At 46.8% G+C, this 20,070-nt stretch overlaps 2 protein-coding genes across 7 annotated transcripts in view; both read left to right on the forward strand.

The window, feature by feature from the left end:
* Positions 1-1,966: 1,966 nt before the first annotated feature.
* Positions 1,967-14,512, forward strand: ero1a (endoplasmic reticulum oxidoreductase 1 alpha). Its single transcript, XM_040131323.1, has 15 exons — positions 1,967-2,275; positions 4,321-4,440; positions 4,564-4,647; positions 5,139-5,180; positions 5,338-5,414; positions 7,005-7,078; positions 7,379-7,499; positions 7,762-7,823; positions 7,921-7,947; positions 8,053-8,145; positions 9,864-10,110; positions 10,613-10,682; positions 11,064-11,150; positions 11,962-12,098; positions 13,355-14,512. Exons 1-15 carry the CDS (start codon positions 2,204-2,206, stop codon positions 13,413-13,415), a joined length of 1,374 nt encoding a protein of 457 aa, XP_039987257.1. The 5' UTR covers positions 1,967-2,203; the 3' UTR covers positions 13,416-14,512.
* Positions 14,513-15,622: 1,110 nt separating this feature from the next.
* Positions 15,623-20,070, forward strand: part of pacsin3 (protein kinase C and casein kinase substrate in neurons 3) — a 45,794-nt gene continuing 41,346 nt past the window's right edge. For 2 of the 6 annotated variants that reach the window (XM_040118879.1, XM_040118962.1), the window contains exon 1: positions 15,623-16,165. The gene's annotated coding sequence lies outside the window, so the exon portion shown is untranslated. Of the gene's footprint in view, positions 16,166-16,251; positions 16,377-20,070 lie in introns of those variants that run through there. The other 4 variants (XM_040119193.1, XM_040119106.1, XM_040119023.1 and 1 more) reach the window with 4 other exon arrangements.

Below are 20,070 nucleotides of genomic sequence, written 5' to 3' on the forward strand. Positions count from 1 at the left end.
TGTCATTATGGAGGTTTGCCAGTAAAACTGATTTACTTCAAAATTTAATTCCTAATAGTGGAAATGAAATATTTCTATGGTGTAAGAAGGCTGCTTTTACATATCTGAATATCTGAAAATGCGATACCACGCATTTTCAGAGGGTACCGTAGAACTTCTTAGTGCATCTTCAGATGGCCGTGTGAGGTTTGGTCATTTTGAATCGTTAATAAGCTTGTAAAAACAGCCTGGACCTGGCTTAAATGCTGCTCACACATAGGCCGGTGTGCTTTTTATTTTGATACGTCACTGGCGGAAGAAGTATTTAGATGTTTTACTTAGGTAAAGGTGGCAAAAGCACAGTTTAGAAATACTCTGTAGCGAGTAAAAGTCCTGCATTCAATATTTGACTCAAGTAAAAAGAAACTAAAACTGTCAGCGTCAAAATAAACTTAAAGTAACAAAAGTAAAAGTACCCATTGAGCAGAATGGTGCATTTCAGAATATTGTATATTATGGTAAAGGTGAAGCTGATTTTCATGACTTCTTACTCCGGCTTGAAAATTTCCCCCCTGGGAACCAACAAAGTCTCATCTTTACCCATAATAATACATCGTCATTTATTTCCCCCTTTCTATTTCTTATCATTAATCTGAATCTGCAAATTAACTTAAGTCACCGTATAAATGTAGTGGAGTAAGAGGTACAAAACACAGTAATGTCTCTGACTTGTATGGGGAGCAGAAGTGTCGAATAGCAGAAGATGGAGCCATTCAAGTACAGTGAAAGTACCTCAATGTTATACTTAATTACAGTATCTTGAGTAAATGTACTTAGCTACTTCTCACCGCTGTGATAAGTGCATTTTTCTGTTAACAGGCTATAGTTCTGCGCTTTATTATAAAAGTAAACGGCATGTTTGGGAAACGGGTTAAATTGTGCATCTGTTTGTGTTACTCTTGCGTTTCCTTGCGGTTGTTCTGCGACACTTTGGGGTCATTTTGTGTCACTTTGCAGTTTTACTGACTTCCCAGAGGTGTCTTCAAATCACTTAATACGGAGGTTCTGATTATCACCTTCCCCCCTATCACCGCCAGGGGTGGCCAACCGGATTCTTGGGGGGGGGGGGCCCTCTGGCCCTGCCCCTGCTCAAAGACGGAGAAGGGAAGGGTCCGGTCACTGAGGCCCAACGCAAATGTTTCAAAATGGAGCCAAACTCTTGGTCTCTTGACCTTCACCAGAGCAGGTTTTCAGTGACGCCCCCCCCCCCATTCAGAAACGTTGCATGTAAACAAAAAGATTAAAATTAAAAACTTTTTTTTGTGTGTAAATTCTTTCATTACAGACTCGTATGCTCGTTGGATTAAACTGGACGCATTTCATGTGTTTGTTATATGACTGACTGGTCGCACTGGGGCCTTATCTGGCAGGTGGCAGGTAACGTTACTGTCATTACCGATGTAGAAAATCGTCGAGACGAGGGAAATGCGACTTGAGTTGATTTGAGCGGTGTGTCCCTTTAACTGTCCGGGGGCATCGACGAGTCTCCCGCGGCTCCGCCGTGTGGCCGACCTCCGGCATCACAGGAGCTCGCGGCCCAGAAACACAAGCAGGCGTGAATATCGTAAAACAGGGAGAAAATGTACTGAGTTTGGCCTTTTTTTTTTCTTTTTTAAACATTTTTATAAAATTACTCACATTATCCTGCCATAAAAAAATAATATATCTATCAGCCTGGAACATATTTGATTGTTTCACTGCATAAATAAATAAAAAAATATAATATTAAATGAAAAACTTATTTGTGGATCATTCTTCCATTGATACATTCTGTTGAAGTCTATTACAGTTATACAGTTTATATTTTGAACCTGCTGTAGGTTTCGGTGGGATTTAACGATTAAAAAGCCAGAATGCAGATTCCTGGGTTGAAAAAACAAAAAAGATACGATACCAGTGACCGGACCAGTGAGGACTGATCCAGAACCCGAGTCTGAGGGTTAGGGTCGGGGTTGCGGTGATTAACGCCGCCGGGCGAGCTGTCACGTATCGCACGTAGCGGATCGGAGATGAGGAAATACGAGGAAGTCAATTCACATCCGATCGCCGCCTCCCCCTTCGGCCTCTCCCGGCACTAAAGAGCTGAAGCGTCCCGCGGACGGACGTGCGAAGTGCGTGCGGTGCATTGTTCAAACGCAGCCCCGTGTAAACGGCAGAGGTCGTCATGAAGCCGGCGGTGGTCCTCCTGCTCCTCCTCCGGGTGTCCGGATCCGCGGACGGCAGGTGTTTCTGTCAGGTGAGCCGCCCTCCCTCAGCGCGCGAGACGCTCAGTGTAAAGCTGATCTCTGTCCTCTCTGTTTTCTTTTGTTTTCTTTTGTTTTCTTTTGTTTTGTTTTGTTTGTTGGATCTTCCGCCCATTGTTTCCGTCGAGATGATACTTTTTGCTTCACTCGATCCTTAAACCAACTTCTAGAGCCGCGCATGCGCTCAAGTGAGTTAAAACCAGTTCAAAATAAGCGATACGTGGTGGGGGGTTTTTTTGTTTTTTGTTTTTTAAAGAACAAACAAAACCGAACAGGTGTGTACAACAGGTGACAGGCGCGAACGACGGCAAACAGCGGAACAACGAAACCAGCTGGAGCCACGTGACGATGGAACTCAGCTCGTTTCTCTCCGCTCATCCTCAACAAATCCACGTGTCAAACCAAACACGGCCCCCGCGTCGGCACTACGGGGCCGCTTGACCCGGTGGCCGCAAACTCACCGCTGGACGCCACGGTCTCGGCAAAGCCGTCGATTATTCCCACGCCCGTCAGTGACGGACGCGCGGCGGCATCCATCCGGAGTCCCGTTCCTGGCCACTGAACGTCCGGCAGGCCCAGTGCGCCCCCCCTCCCCGCAGGTTCTCATCCAGCAGGTCTCCGGCCGTGTCGTCGCCGGGCAGGAAGTGGGTTTGTGGGTTCCATCAGAAGCCACAAACCGAAGCAAACCCTAAAGGGACGAACGGCTGCTTGGTGCTGGGAACGAAGCTGATGAGAGTGAATTGGGGGGGGGGGGGACTGAAGTCGTGAAAACCAAAACAGTAGAATAATCAGGAGTGCCACGCTCGTTCTTAGGCCTCTAGTCATTTCTACCGTACTTTACTAATGTTGGACCGGGCGTCAGTGGGAGGACTGGTGCGTCTCCGGCTCTGCAAACAGCGGTCTAATGTCGTCTGTGGGACTCCCGGGACTTTCCTGGAGTCTGAGGTGAAGCTGATATCATCAGACCCTGGTTTGAAAAAAAAAACATGTATATGACTGAGTCATTTTTTTTTTTGAGAGAGAGTGTGAGAGAAACTCAGTGTGTGAACGGAGCTTGAATGATGAGGGTGTTTAGCAGGAAGGGAGGGCCTAATAAATACATGACATCGTGACTCATACGAGGGAATAATGGTCAGGATATCTTGGCCCCTGTTGCTTCACTTGTCGCCATTTTTTTTTATAAGTCTATCATCATTAGTCTCCTAACGTTATGAGGGTGCAATACTAAGGAAGTGAGTCACTGTGTGTGTGTGTGTGTGTGTGTAATACGTGTACATCTCCCAGGCCACAAAATGACAACCTTTAATTCCTTGTTTTGACCAGACTGACAGAAAAATTTGAGAATCTGGAGCCTGGAAAGAAGACTGAAAAGATGAATTGATCATCAAAATAGTTGTCGATCGACTAATCGACTAATTGTTGCAGCTGCACTGTCAACATTACACGCACCGAAGATGCAGAGTTTGGGGTCGTAGACCTCTGTCAAGCATCAAACGCACAACGTGAAACTAGAGCCAGGAGACTGCAACGGCCAGTCAAAAAAGACCCTTAAAATGAGACAAGACCGTATGTGTCAATACCCACAGGGTGCGATGGAAAACTGGGAACAGACTTACACTGATTTTCCAGAATAAGTGTTTGTTTGTTTTTTTCCTTAATCAAGTTAAAATAGGGGTCAAAGTCTCATATCCAAAATGGAAATAACCCTCATAAACCTTCCAGAAAAACAGATAATACAGAAGAATTCAAATGTGTCCTGATGAGGACAGACACAGAAGCAACGGAGTGAATCAATATCTATGGAATTCGTTGGAAGTGGTGTGATGTTACAGGCCAGGTCGGACTGATGATTCGGTAAAACCCACCGAGGTGGAGGGAAACCATTTACCGCATCTAGCATGAAGTCCCCCTCCCGTGCAAGAATAGGCAGCCCTCCGTTTGACGAGGGACAAGTCAGAGGGGGAAGTCCCCCCCCCCCAAAAAAAAAAAACCAGCAGAGGATAACAGAGGTTTCTCCTTTTCTTCCCACCTGACGCAGGTCACAGGTGACCTGGACGACTGCGCTTGTGATGTGGAGACGATCGATGGCTTCAACAACGACCAGCTTTTCCCCAAACTTCAAACTCTCCTGGAGTCTGACTATTTCAGGTTCTACAAGGTGAGGGGACACACACACACGCACACACACACACACACACACACACACACACACAGAAATATACACAGAGATTAACCGATCCGTTGCTGAAGGACGTGTGTTTGGGGCCTCGACCCTCCGCAGGTGAACCTGAATAAGCCGTGTCCATTCTGGCCGGTCAGCAGTCGCTGTGGTCGGAGGGACTGTGCCGTGACGCCCTGCTCTCCCGTGAGTTCCCAATTTTCCTCTAATTCAGTCGGCGCGGCACAAAGAGCGCACGCACGCGCCGCGGCTCCCTCTCGGTCCACGCGCTTTCTCCAGGCGGCGAGGGGGGGGGGGTGCACCTGTGGGCCACGGGAGTCGCAAAGCGCAGCAAACATCCGCAACTTAGACCAACTGTTTCTATAATCAAATACATTCAATGTTTAAGGGTGGTCGTGGTCTCTATGTGACCCTGGGGGGGGGTCAGATATGAAGGAGAAACAAATTAAAGAGGGTTTCTCTGAGCTCTCTGAGCCGTGCGCACCCCCTTATTCCCTCGTCTGCCCCAAGGAAGACCGGCGGCAGTCGCTCGACGCGTCGCCGGTAAACTGAGCGGGAGCGGCGACTCCGCTGTGCGAGTGCTCTTTGTGTCGTTCCGCGTCCGGTCCACCTGGATGCAAAAGGAACCAGTCGCCTTTGTTCACGCCAGACTGACTCAAAACACTGTCTGCTCACAGAACGAGGTGCCAGAGGGGATCAGTTCGCCCTCCCACAACAAGGTGAGTGAAAAAGAAAAACACGCAGAAAAGATTTTTAAAAAAAAAAGAGCGAACCTGGCCATGATTATGGCACTTGAACAAATGTGATGAAATTTTAATCCATTAGTGTGTGTGTCTGTGTGTGTGTGTGTGTGTGTGTGTGTGCGCGCGCACTCAGTATTCAGCAGAAGCAAACGAGCAGCTGGACGAGTGCGAGAAGGCGCAGCATCTCGGCGCCGTGGACGCCTCTCTAAGGTGGGTCCCGTCCGCCGGGCTCGGTGTGAGGTCGCTGGGTTTGGACGCGGTGCGGTCGACAAAAAGGCTCAGTTCGTTTCGGACCGGACCAAGCCGAGAGAGCAGATCGATAAACGCTTATGTCGACCGCGTGCTTTTGGAGAGAACCACGTCAGCATGACTCCCGGGAGTGATTATAGATAATGGATTGGACTGGAAATCACATATTAATACAATGAAATCTAAGAAAACCATGGGGATTATTGACACCGTAGCCTGGTCGAGCACACACCCTACAAAACTGTTCGAATATTCATCGGCTACAGAAAAGATTTCCTAACTTTCTTATTTCGTTCAGGATGCGGGGACCGAACAGAATCTGCCATCCCCACTGTTAAATTCCAAATAAAGATGTGCACAAATTATTTACCAAAAATAAAAAGGGTTACTGTTCTTCAGCCCCCTTCAGTTACAATCATAACCCTGGTCTTGTTTAACAGGTAACCCTTTCAATTTTACAACCAAAAAGTCAGAATGAGTGTTAGTAATACTGAACCACAGTTACAGAGACACAAACATAGGTAGAAATGTAAGTTTTTTTGTGCCTCGCCTATGTTGTTTTGGAATCAAAGAGGGAACATCAGGCCTGTAGCGGGACCTTTTGTCTGGATCGCACTTTGGGGTCATAGCGACGAGTGCGAACCAGTTCTGCGTCAGCAGCTGTTGCAGTGATGTGGGGAACCTAAAAGGCTTTGCACAGATCAAATCAGGAGACTTGGTGCTTTCAAACAATGCGTAGTTTGTTAGGGCTGTGTGAAGACTGAGTCCGGCACAGACCAGAACACGCCTACGGTAGAGCTGCCAAGGCCGAAGTGTCCCACAGGCAGGACGGTGCATTTTAAAAGGTTAATAAACTCCAGGTGTTGAGTTTATTTATCGTTACTTAATTTTTTTTAGCACTCTGCCTTCTGTCTTTGATGATTATTTCGGTATATTATGATACCAGAAGCAGTCGTCAGCTTTGGCCTTCACAATTTCTAATCTGGAATTCACTTCCCACTGATTTTATAACTTATCTCCAGATGTTGTTTTTTTTTTTTCTTTTCGAAAACATATGTTAAGAAATTCATCATTGCCAACCTTTAGTCGCGTATGAAGGTTGATTGGGCTCCGCCTGCAGATCTTTTGTGATTTTATGGAATGTACCTTGTGTTTATAACTTGTCATATTTTATTACGTCCGTCAAGGAGGCTGTGTTTTCGCCCAAGTCTGTCTGTTTGTCAGCAGGATTATGCAAAAAGTACTGAACCAATTTGCACCAAACTTGGTGGAGGGATTGGCCCATTGGTAGAACCCATTAAAATTTGCGGCAGATCCAGATCATTAACTATGAATTTGAATTTTTTTCTCTTGAAGTCTGGTGCATGTAGTTTTGACAATGGCCTTGGCGGAGGTCTGCCCTCTGAAACATGTTTCTCCCAGCAGTGCTGGCAAGTAAAATGAAATATTTAACGGTTTATAGTCAAAGAGCTGATGCCGTCCAGAATCCTCTGGACGTGTACAGTGAGGTTGAGAAACTGGATCCACACAATGCTCTGTTTTCTTTTCCAGTCACGAGACCAGGGAGGCTCTGCTCGACTGGACCAAACACGATGACGAGGCAGAACGCTTCTGCGTGGTCGATGGTACTGTTCAGTGCATCGGTTGAGCAAATGAATGAATGAATTTTACATATTTTGATTTCTACCTCTTCATCACACTTTGCCATTTCCCTGATATATAAGTAAATTTTACCATCCAACTTTTACTTTCACCCTCCGTTACCATCCAACTTTGGTGGATCTTTAGAACGCGACACACGTGTCTCCTGGTTCACAGCCTTCACACCTTTCACTTTTGTTTTCTTTGGTTCAGATCCAACTAGGCTGACAGAAAGACGCCATAATGAGTGACGTACAGCTGACTAAAGTGTTTCTGTTCCCCAGACGAGAAGTCACCAGACTCCCAGTATGTCGACCTGCTGCTGAACCCGGAGCGCTTCACGGGCTACAGAGGACGTGAGGTCGGGCAGATCTGGAACAGCATCTACGAGGAGAACTGCTTCAAGTAAACACCCAGACAAACCACAGTATAAAAACAATTGGTGCTCAGATTAGTGGACGACATTATCTTTGGAGTTTGACTTTTTGTGTCTTAGATAAGACAAAATATATTAAGAATATATGTGCATCTGCAAGGCATTTAAAATACACTTGTATGCAGACGATACAATTTTATATTCAGTAGTTGAATGCTAGTGGGTGGGTGTTTAATGATTGTGCTGGTTCATCTCTCCTAAAATCTTCTCCTTTTATTTTCCCCCTCATAGACCATATACTGTCAAGCTACCACCAGTTCCCAACTCCTTCCACAGCAGCTCCGGAGATGAAGGTAAGAGGCGTTTCCTCGACATTGCACCGTGGCTCACTTCATTTGGACTGTCCGTTTTTTCCTGCGTGTCTGACCACAGCTTTGGGTCTGTTTACAGCGAAGACCTTCTACAGCTGGCTGGAAGGTGAGCTGACGTTCCACCGGAAGATGGTTGACAGAGAGAGATGCTGTGGTGGAGTGCTGTCAAGTTGGTTATGTTTTTTTTTGTCTGTGTCGTTCTCTCTCTCAGGTCAGTGTGTGGAGAAGAGAGCTTTCTTCCGCCTCATCTCAGGCCTCCACGCCAGCATCAACATACACCTGAGCGCCAGATACCTCCTGGAGGGTGAGACACAGACACCTGCAAAAACCCTCACTGACTCATTCAGGCGTTTATTCTCCTTCATCCTTCTTTTTTTTTTTTTAACTGGATGTGAGAGTTTGAATTTGCTTATAAAAAAAAGCTTAAAATCAAGTTAGGAAATTCCCCACCGGGGATGGAAGGAGCCGTGTCCCGCTCACTTTTATTGCTTCAGGTTGATTTTCTTCTTGAAGACCTGAGTTGATGAAAATGTTGATTTGATCATCTGCGTCTCCTTCAGTTATTACCATGCGCTCAGAGCAACAAGAAGCAGGGATTGGTGCAGTGCCTGCTTTCTGTATATTCTTCCCTGGGTTACGACTCTCAGGCAACACACAGTTGCTAGTGAAGGTTGGATCTGTCCCAGTAAAGCACCTAAGTGCGCAGTCAAAAACACCAACGCACACCCGATGCACACTCACACGGCTTCGGAGCACTATTCAGAGCTACGTGTGTCCAACAATTCAATTTCAGTCTGGACAGTAACCAACAGATATGAAGAAGCTGTGGTGCTGAAGCTCTGGATTCAGCACGAATATTACTGTTTTTATCCAAACATCCCTCAACTATGGCAGAACCTCCACAGATAGTTCAATAGTTTATCAATAATTTTGAAAAATTCCCCAAAAAAGTTCCGTAGACCAAAAATAAGTTTGTGTACAGTAGAACTGGGATTTAGTTGCTTTATTAATTGTTTTGCTCCTTCAGCAGCTCAGTGTGTATTTTGTTTTTCACTGTCATCTGACTGTAACTGTAATACTGTAGTGATCCTGCTGCATTTAATTAACTAATTGGAAATTAAACCAAACAACACATCTGGGGACGTCCGCATTAGCTAAACGTGTCCCGGTGAGCTCGGTCATAACAGGCACTTGGGCACTTAGCAAATACATCACACAAGTAGGTCCTTGACCGGTCAGAAATACTGCAAGTGTGGTTTCTGTCACAGACCCATTGTCGGGGCTGCATGCAGCCTGAAAGGAATACCTGCGGACACTACTCAGGCCTGAAAAAAGGCGCAGCCAACTATGTTCGTCTTGGTTAAGAAGTAATTGGATTTCATAATTTTATTAATAGTTAATATTCTCCTGAAATGACACTAGTTTCGAGCACCAGTCAAAAATAAGATAGTTAAGCACAGAGAAGGTATCAGGAAACTAGAAATGATCTTAAGTAAAGTTTGTGCTTTAACAATACAGAGTTATAGAGATAGCTTAAAGGCAACTTTCACAGGGCGGGGGATGTGGCCCTTCCGCTAAAAATAACTCCGCATCCAGACCGAAAAAGACCGGATATGTGTAGTTAAATCCTTTAAAAATAAACTAGTCTTCAAAAAAAAAAGTTTGGAAAATAATGGAAAAACAAAATCACCGGAGCCATATTGGCTCACATGCGAAATTCAGCATTAATGTGCGTATAAAACCTCCAGCAAAAAACTGTTTATAATGTTCCTACTGGCACCTGACTAGTGTTTTGAGAGAGATTTGAAAAACTGTGAACTGATCCTTTTACACACACAGACATGAGACTGATACCGACTGTCTCCTGTCTTGCTCAGAAAGACAGTGAATAAGTGTGTTGCCTCTATCGGAGCTGTCCCGTCTTCATTTAGTACAGATATAATCAGTCGTGGTACAGTTGTGGTCTTTTGGTTCCAGTTCTCAAACCCCCCCCCTCTCTGTCAACCCTTCCCTGATCTCCAGACAGCTGGTTTCAGAAGAAGTGGGGTCATAACGTCTCGGAGTTCAGGCAGCGCTTCGACTCGGAGCTGACGGCTGGCGAGGGGCCCAAGAGGCTCCGCAACCTCTACTTCCTCTACCTGATAGAGCTGCGGGCGCTGGCCAAAGCCCTGCCCTTCTTCCAGCGGCCGTCCTTCCACCTGTACACCGGCAGGCCCGAGGAGGACCAGAGACACAAGGGGCTGCTGCTGGAGATCCTGCAGCTGGCCAGGTCAGTCTGAGGCCTGATGGTGACGCCACACCGCGGCTGTTTTTAGGGGTTTCGGGAGCTCCGGGTAGAAGAGTTGACCCTTTTTGTTTGAGAGGTCTCCCTCCAAAAGTCATTCTGTTGATGTCACCAGTGTACGGTCAATATGTGTTCTATCCATATAAACACAGCAGTTTGCTGTTCATAGACGTGAATGAATGTTTACTGCTCTTTTTGTGGGTTTTTTATTATTTTGATGAACAGTAGGAGTTTATTAAAGAGACGTCAAGTCGATTTTACCTATTTAGACCAAATATCCTGAATTTTCAATAAATATGCATGTGTGTGTGATCACAAATAACAAAACAAAGCACATCACACTAAAACCTGACTATTTAAAACAGCTGGATTCCTCGGGAAGCGTTTTTTGAATATTCTGTTTCTCTGTTTCTGATATGAAAACATATCCGCCCCGCACGGCCGCTCTTCTCACTGTGACCTTCCTCTCCCTCTCCGCTCACTCCAGGTCCTTCCCTCTGCACTTCGACGAGACTTCCCTGTTCGCTGGCGGTGAAGAGGAGGCGGCCAAGCTGAAGGTCGGCGGCCGATTAGAAAGCCTCGTTTTCCCTTCAGGCACAGGAATTGTTGGCGACAGATATCAGGACTTGTTGTGGACGTGTTGTGTTTTTGGTGAAGCTCGTTTTTAGCAGAATAAGGTTCTCCTTAAATTCCACCTCGGTGTTTTCTCATTCATTTCGTTCCTCTGTGTGTGTTCACAGATTTTGTGCAAACTTTATCAAAAATTTTACCCGAAATCGCGGTGAATCGTCACCACGACGAGTGAATTCGGTACGGAAGGGGTAAAGTGGCCAAGTGCGGCCCGCCCTCGCCCCTTCCGGTGTTGTTATGAACCGGTTCTAAACGGTTTTTCCTTCGGCCATCAGAGTGATGTTTTCCCTCTGCTGTGTTTGCATCAGGAGGACATCAGACTGGCCTTCCTCAACATCTCCAGGATCATGGACTGCGTGGGCTGCTTCAAATGTCGCATGTGGGGGAAACTGCAGGTGAGTCGGGGAGACGCCGTCGCGCGAGGTAACGGCTCCGGACGAAGCGCGGCCCAGTCAGGGTTATTTATACAGCCCAGTCTCACAAATGGCAAATTGGTCACAAGGGGGGGGCTTTAAGATCTGAACGGCATACGACGGCCTCCGTCCTTAGACCCTCGAATCGGACAAGGAAAAGTTCCCAAAAAGACCATTTCATGGAGGGGGGGGTGAAAAGACATGCAATAGATGTTGTGTGTACAGAATTAATCGAAGTGCAGCATGGACCATCAGGATGACAACATTATTGATCGTAAAGATACAGTATTTGGAGAATATGGTCTCAGAGGACGTCGAGCAACTTCCAGGTGCCACCAACAGACCTGAGCCACACGACCCTCCTCCCCGCCGCGAGGACCCGGACGGGGGGGTTAAACCTCAACCGCAACGTTGGCACATACGGGAGAAAAAGGAAAGAGACGTACGGGAGGCGAGAGAGGGACGAGCTGCAAGATCCGGATCCGCAAAATCCGGAAGGAGGCAAGGACAGCCAGGAGAGGGTGAGAGGTCCGACGGTCCGGCAGCCTGCGTGGAACCACAGGACGGGGAGGAGACAAGAGGGGAGAAAGAGAGAGAGAGACTCAGGGAGGCTCATGTGCTCTGGGGAATAAACAAGCAGAGGTTGAGAGAAAGGCAGAGGCTGATTGACACTGAGACTGACCCGGCAAGAAAACTGTACTGTGTGTGTGTGTGTGTGTGTGTGTGTGTGTGTGTGTTGCCGGGTGCGCTGGCTCTCTGTTCTGACCTCTTTCCCTCTCTCCGCTGTCTCCAGACCCAGGGACTGGGCACGGCGCTGAAGATTTTGTTCTCGGGGCGGCAGATCGAGGCTCTGCCCGCTGCAGGCGACCGGCGACCCGCTTTCCGGCTCAGCCGGCAGGAGATCGTCTCTCTGCTCAACGCCTTCGGAAGGTGAGAGTCTGTCGCCACCCTATGACGATTTCCTGCCAAAATAAAGGGCTTTGCCGCTTCGTGGGATTTAGCTGCAGACGCGATCGTTTGCCCGGTCTGGAGCGCTTTTTGCAACCTGAGAATGAATATCTCTCACGGTTGCTTATTACGTTTAGTTTTATGCCATATGTCATGTTAAGTCATTTTTTTTGAAGTGGCACAGGTAAAAACCTTCACCTACGTGGACACGTCTCGATTTCACGGGTAATTACCGTGAAATCCGTGAAAACCGTGGACTGTGTGGATTCCAGCAGGCTAGTTTACAGAAACAAACCTTGAGCTGTTCCTTAACTTAAACTGAACCAAAATCATTTCATTAAAAAACAAAAACCGTCAATCAAACAGTGAAAGAGAAGGAAAAATGGCTTCAAACTCGCTCAAACAGAATTGTGGCTTTTTCAACTCAAACATTTCAACCTGTTACTTTCTTAGACTCTGACATGAAAAGGTTTGTTTTCTTATATGATATATTAGGAAAACCTCCTGGCCGGACTCCAGCATGGATCGGGGCTGGGGTGTAATTGTTCCCGTCGTCGCATCCACTTTCGGCTTTAACAATCTCAGCCCGGAGGCCTTCGACTCCTTTTGTCTGCTTCCCCGTTGGAAATCGTTCATTTCCATGGAGCACGGTCTCCGGACTAATGTCCATTTCACCCGCCTCCTCATCGCCGAGGTTATTGCTCGCTGGGAGGCAGAGTTTCGTTAGACCCCCCCGCGTTTTGTCGTGGCTCAGCTCTTTCTTCTCCTTTTTAGAAACAAGTTTCCATCAAAGCCTCATCAGTGGCAAATGTCTCTTAATGTAGTTGAGAGAGGACCCCCCCCCGAGTTGCCGTACTCGCAGAGGCACAGCTGCAAGTCCAAGCCCGTCTCATGGGAAATTCACACTTTTTTTATTTTTTATTTTGAAGAGAAACCAGATGTTTTCCGTCACTGTATGCGTGAGAGACCGCGGACGGTGCGATCCGAGTCCCAGCTTTGCTGAACAGGTGTGGCGGCGATTTTGTTCTCATCTGATGAGAACAGAAAACGGTGCCGTCGCTTTTTATAGGATACGATGAGAAAAAAAAAAACCCCGAGTGTTTGTACCGCATCCTCAGAAACGAACCGGAGTCCGCGGCGGCGGGAACGCGCTGAAGCCCAAAGTCCCGTTTCCGTTTTTCTTTGTGTGACGCATTGAGACGCGTCCGGCGATAACCGATCCTCAAACGTCCCCACAGGATTTCCACGAGCGTCCGGGAGCTGAAGACCTTCAGATCGCTGCTGGCGGAGGAGCGGTGACGGCGTCGGGACGAGCCGACGGGGGAGGGGGCCCGCTGGGTAACCTGCGATCTGGACCGTTGCGGGCCCGAGCCACCGACTTCCATCGCAGCTGCCTTGGTCCCCTCGTGCCTTTAGCACGAAGAAAGATCGGGGCCCATACTTATCAAACTGATCCATTTTAGACCAGTTCCTTTTATTTCATCCCTATTGACATATGTAGACATCATAAGTATATTAGGATTGATTATTATATTTATTGATGCATCTTGCAGAATAGAATCCCAGTGAAAAACCGGTAAGGATGGTTTTTTTTGTGCAGTAGAGCAGATGGAGGATCGATCGATATCAGTGATTTTGTCTGTTCCCTCTCTGATCGTACATGTGATCGGTCACGTGATCAGCCGAGAGACGCTCTTCGAGGCGACTCTTACACTTGACTGGGGAGTCGATCTCCAGTACTCTGAAGCTGGTTCTCTACAAGCCCCCCCCCCCAGTTTTCATTCATTCCATTTCATTTATTGTCGTGGAAACAATTAAGAAAAAGTGAAATCTGAGGTTTTGACAAGTCACACGTGGCGGTATTTTAACTTCCCACCGTGGCTTTGTCGTGTGAAGCTGTAAGAAGAGCGTCAACTCGGGGGGGTATGCAAGATTTTCGACCTGTTTCTTCATGTGAAAACCTCCTTTGACCAGAATAGTCTCAGATATTATTCCTGCACTGAGCTGAAGCCTGGCTCTACCTTCGGCACCGTGGCCCCGTTGTGTCTGTGATTACATTGCTGCCCTGAGGGTGGCGCTGCTTGCTTAGGAAAAACCGATTCTCATATTTCACCCCGTGAACTTGGCAGAGCGGATAGATGCCAAAAATCAAATTGCTTTGGAAAGTTTTAATGTTCTCGTGCTTTGAAAATTCAATGTAAACAAGAGGTATAATGTGTGTGTTGAGGTGAACAGCTGTTTCCAACTGAAAATAATATTTTTTTATTCTATCTTAAGACCATTGTTATGTCAGAACTGTTAACTGTGTCTTTCTCTGTGTTTATGTGTGTGTGTCTAACATGAACATTAAATAATGAGGAAATATGTTTGTTGTAAAGACCAATTAATGAGATGAATAAACGTTTAATAGAATTTAGAGTTCTGCCTGCTGATGTTTGTTGTTTTTATTGTCGATAAGTGGCTCATTTCCAGAAGTGACAAACACGAATCGGCTGTCGGTTGAGTCACAAGTTAAAAAAAAAAAAAAAACGAGGGAATATGAGGAAAATAGAAAACGCTGCAAGAGGGAAGAACATCAAATGCATCATATCAAGGATTGAGAAAGACAGAGAGTTGCAAAGTTAAAAGTAAAACATGAGATAAACTTGCTTGTTAAATACATTTATTTTACAATATCAGTTAATAATAACTAACTATAGTTGGTTTGGTGTAATAAAGGTTTATCGGACAAGTGAAAAATATATCTTAATAAATCAATGAATAACTGTGGGTTTAATGGAGGAGTGTAAAAAGAAACACGAAGCCTCCAATCGTTGATTAAAAAAGAAGAAAATAATAATAATAATGAACTTTATTTTTTATGGCACGTAAGAAAATTGAGTTACTTTGTGTTTTACATGGAAATACCCAGATAAAACAATTCATCAGAGTAAAATTACATTGAATCGGGCCACTACAATAACAGAATGGATGAAATACCCAACAATACCAATATATAATTAAGATAAACAAGGTGAAATAATCAAATAGAAAAGATAAAACATGCTGAAGACCAGCATAAAAACAAGACAACAACCTTTTTACTTGACATTAAGTTGAAATTTTTACGTTGAATTAACTTGAAATGAACAAAATTTTACAAAATTACATCAAGTTCAAGGGGAAAAAAATTAGAAAAAAATTCCTGTATGATGTTTCACATCAAAGTTCTTTACAGAGATTGTTTTTTTTTTAAATATACAGTTTGATAATTAAAAACTAAACAAAAATAAATTGATTTAATTGAAAAAAAATCAATTTATTTAATAAACAGCGTCAAATCTGACAAATAAAGTGGTACCTTAGCAGTATTTCTGAAAGTATTATTCATCTATGTGATCACTAATGCTCTCGCATCCTCGGATAAGCTGCGTGGGCGGGGGGCGTTTGTCTGTTTTGGTTTTTTTTCCAGCCTGCGGTGGCGGTGGCGGTTTTTCCGACGGACCCCTGAAGGCAGCATAAAGCCGCGCAGCAGACAGCGACGGGTTAAACTCTGCTAATAGGATGAATGGATACTGCGGGGAGCAGCGTCTGATTACACGGACGGCATCGCAGGGGAGGACGGGACGGGGGGAGGAAGAAGAAGAAGACGCTTCTTCGTCGGCCCCGCAGGCTCCTCGGAGGAAGACAGCGCGCTCGGTGTTTCGTTTGGGTTCTTCATTTCTGCCGTTTCACGCAGGCGGGGAGCTTCGCCTCTGAGCCGACGGGAGCAGGGACGAACAGCGGAACCGAGACTTATCCGCTGGGGGATTTTCTGCGAGAGCGGACGGCTTCTCCTGGTTGGTTTTAAATGGCCGAGGGCGCCCGACGGGTGACCGCGGAGTAAAAAACCCGCAGCGCGTCGCAGTTCGTGGAGGCTTAAAAAAAGAAGGCGGACTGTAATTCATTTTCAGTAAAAAAAAACAAAAAAAAACAAAACGAGGAGAATAATCCGTCTGCCTGGAGGAGAGCGGCCGCTGCTCCGGGACGATTCGGGGTTTGGTTCGTTCCTCCGCGTCGGAGCGAAACAGGTAAGCGACCTCACCTGTCAGCCATCAGCACATGGTGACACCTGTGGGCTCGAGAGCCCGTGTTGCACTTCCCTTCTCGCGTTGACGAGGGGGGGGGGGGCGACGGTAGCGTCGGCCGAGGGACAAACGAAGGGGAACTGCAATGACAACGCCGAAAGGGGGGTCGGGGGTCCTGGATGCAGCCTCCACGCCGTTTAGAACACAGTCTCAGGTTTGCGAAACCTTTATTTTATTCGTAAAAACAAGCCAAAAAGAGGAGGGGGGCGATTTCACTGTCTTATATCCCACATGTAGACCACACTGGACCAGGTCTAGATCCAAACCCACTATACCTAGACTTGTCAGATCAGGTCTAGATTGACAGGGAGAGTGTTTGTTTAAAAAAAACAAACTGTTGATTCAAGATTCAGTTCAAGGTTTGTGATTTTATATTATGATTCTAAGCAAAATGGTTTTTGATCTAGACCTGGTTCAGTGTGGTCGGGGTGTGTGTGGGGGGGTGAAATCGGCCTTGTGTGTTTTTCACAAATAGGATCAAGGTTTCATAAATCTGAAGCCGTGTTTCAAACAATCTTTATCCTCTCTTGGTTAATCTAGTCCTAGTACAGCTTTGACAAGTCTTAGGTATAGTGGTTTTTGATCTAGACCTGGTCCATTCTAGAAGGTCTAGAAGGGAAATGGGTGGGTGGGGGGGGTCACATAAAGAATCTTTAGACAGCGTCAGAGCTCGAACTAGGACGTCTTAACGGAGTCCCACTACAGTAAGTGGATCAGAAACCGAAGCATCTGTCGCCGGGTGTTGTCGGTCAAGTTTCCCTTAACTTTCCCCCTCAACTGTCGAAACCGGAAACTGGCCGACAGTTTTTTCCCAGACTCCTCTCCGGTGCAGCCCAGTACGTCTCGGTGTCAGGACCTGAATCAAGCACCCAGTCCCTGCTGTTTGAGAATCTGCCCGCCTCGCCCTGCTGCTCCGACTCGCCCACGGCGAACAGACCTTTACCGGGGTCGTTCTCCTTCACCAGTTTGACGGTTTTGACCCTCGTTTTAAAGCTGCCTCAAGGGGTTTTTTTGACCAGCAGGGGGCAGGAGAACTCATAAAATGAGCGTAGCGAGATACCGTTCGGCGCAGGCCTTCTCTCGGCCCGCGTTCTGGTGAAACGCCGTCGCTCGCGGCTCGACCGCTGCTCCGAGGCGAGGACAGACCAGACGGCTAGAAGTGATCTCGCTCTGCCCCGTTTTTATCCGGGATACTACGGGAGCTGACTTGGGGTAGCCAAGTTTCCCAGAATGCCTTTTGCGCCGGCCCAGCAGCGGTGGCGGAGGTTTTGAGTCCGGCTCCAAGCTGTTATGCTTTTAATCCTGTGACTGCTGTTACGCCAGTTACGTGAGTTTATCCAGATAATGGCGAGGTTTTCAGAGACGGGTCAACGCGGCAGCTCAGCCTGCCCCCTAGGGATGACCGGCCGGTCACCAACCATCGGCGAGCGGCGGTAAGTTACCGCTGGCTCTGATAGTATCCGACAGTTTGTCATTAGGAAGATAACGTCTGGTCTCAGAGTTGAAATATAATATTTGCGGCTGCCAGTCTGTCCGAAGGGAAGTTAGACACGCGTTTCTATGGGACATTGGAACGGGGCTCCCCCCTATGGACCAGACCACGTGTCACCCCACGGTAGTTTCCTCTGTGTCCGTCTGATGAATTTAAGTGTCCACCGACTCCTGAGAAAATCTGTCTCTTTAGCTGCTAAGTCTGGTTTCGAACTCTATCCATCTACCAGCCAAGCCGACTGCATTGGAAGTAGAAAATAAAATGTGAACAGTCTGAGCGGAAGTATAAAATCAAAATAAAGGAATCGTACAGATTATAGATTTGAAATAAAGAGATGGCGGCAGTCACAAATTGAGGATTCCACGGAGCTGCAGAGTCGGGTGTTGATTCTCAGTATGTCTGACGCTACAAATGACCCTTTTCCTGTCGCATAATGTCCTGTGATCCGACCGTACCGGATAAAAAAACGTGCTGAGGTCTAAGGTTTGCAGTCGCTAACGCTGCGGTGACGTCACCTCATGACGGTTAGTTGGGAACGGATTCGTGGGGCTTCGAAAGCAGTGGCATTTCTCACGACTTTAGCTTTGTGAGTTTACCACCTCGTGCTGGAAAAGGAGAATAGTTACCCAGTGATTTTATTTTATTTTTTTTTCTTCATGCTTTCAGTGAGTGTTGAGAGGACACGACAAAAACGCTAAATTATTTCTAACCCCTAAATGTTTCATGAGAGGAGGCGAAGTCCTAACGGTTCGTGGTCTGTCGGCTGGTAGAAAACCACGTGGGGGGAGTTTGGGAGTCGCCCCTCCCGCCTCCTCCCCAAACCCCTCCCCCGCTCTAGGCTACAGACCCCGTCAGGCAAAGTGGAATTTCATGGAAACACGAAAGATGTCGGTGCCGAACGTTAACTCGCTCCCCGTCTGCCAGCCCTCCTCCAGTCGGCCCACTCATCTGCCCGAGCCCTTCCGAATAGGAAATTACACCGGGAGTCAGAATTTGAAGATCGGAGGTCGTCCTGGGTCAGGGGGATTGTTATCCCTGCGCGGTGCAACGACAGTACGTTTTTGGTGCAGAGCAGGTGACGACCACCTCACGGTTTTGTTTGGATCGGGACTTCAAAATCAAACCCAGCAGACCGGACTGGAGGTCTTTTTAAAAAGGTTCCGCGTCAGTTTGATTCCCCATCAGTATTCTCTGCGTGATGAGACTCTATTCGCCAAAACTAAGATTTATTATTTACAGTTGGTCCGGAAAGGTTGTTTAAGGTTTTTTTTTTTAAAATTTGTTACATTGACCCACAACCGTTCCTAAAATAACCCAAATGAAATGCAAAAACATAGACACAACTAGTCTAAATACCTTTTTACAAAACTGATTTATACCAAATACATGAGATGGATCAGAATGAATAAGTGTATTAAAAATATTTTAAGATAAAGACAAAGCAGAAAAGAAACTACAATGAAGAGAATGAGAAATTAAACCTAGAAATGAATTAACTTTAAATTTACATGAAGAGAAATTGTATAGAAACTGACGCAGTCTTTTTTTTTTGTCTGACCAACGGGCCAAAAGGTTTTCAGTCTACTATAACGTCAAGGAAAAGCAACAATGTGAGAAGCTGTAGCCATTAAATCTTTGGCATTTTGCTCGAGAAGCTACTCAAACCACGAATCATTGATCAAAATACTTGCTGAATAATCTGTTGATCGACTCATCGCTGGAGCTCGGGAACGTTCGGCTGGAGGCCGTATTTAAGTCCCGGGTTTTCCGTGTAGCATTTCCAAGAAAACGAGGCCTCATGCAGTCATACCGGAGTCACATGTGAGCTGCAGGGGAAGCCGGTTCTGGGTTAGTCTCTGGCGGCACTGCCGCCAACATGCAGCGGGTTGGGCCAAGCCGGTCCGGGCCTGCCTCCCGCTTGCGGACTTTAGGTTTCTGAGCAGAGCTGGGGGAGCTGGCACGGAGGCGGTCCCGGCCCGACGTGGCCTCACTGATGTGGTTGTGGGGGAACAGCTGTGTGTGTGTGTGTTTGTGTGTGTGTGGGAACAAGGCTGAGTTGTCCCTTCCTTTGACTCGGTCTCTGGTCTGCCGTACTCTGCCTCTCTGCGATCCGCTTTCGTTTTGCTTCCCGTCCGCGCCGCGCCTCGACCAGAGGACCGTCACGGGGTTTTTGTCGTCAGCTAGACACACGGCCTCGGGCTGCAGGCGGGGGCGGCTGTCTGACGCTGCAGGAGTGAGATCACCGCGTGAGTGGGAGTGTGAAATGTGGAGTTTAATTGCTAAAGATCAACAAATTCACAACTTAGAGATACGGGCAATATCAAACATCACTACATATTTTCATGAAAATGAAAAA

The sequence above is a fragment of the Xiphias gladius genome, chromosome 1, assembly GCF_016859285.1.
Source record: "Xiphias gladius isolate SHS-SW01 ecotype Sanya breed wild chromosome 1, ASM1685928v1, whole genome shotgun sequence".
NCBI lineage: Eukaryota > Metazoa > Chordata > Actinopteri > Istiophoriformes > Xiphiidae > Xiphias > Xiphias gladius.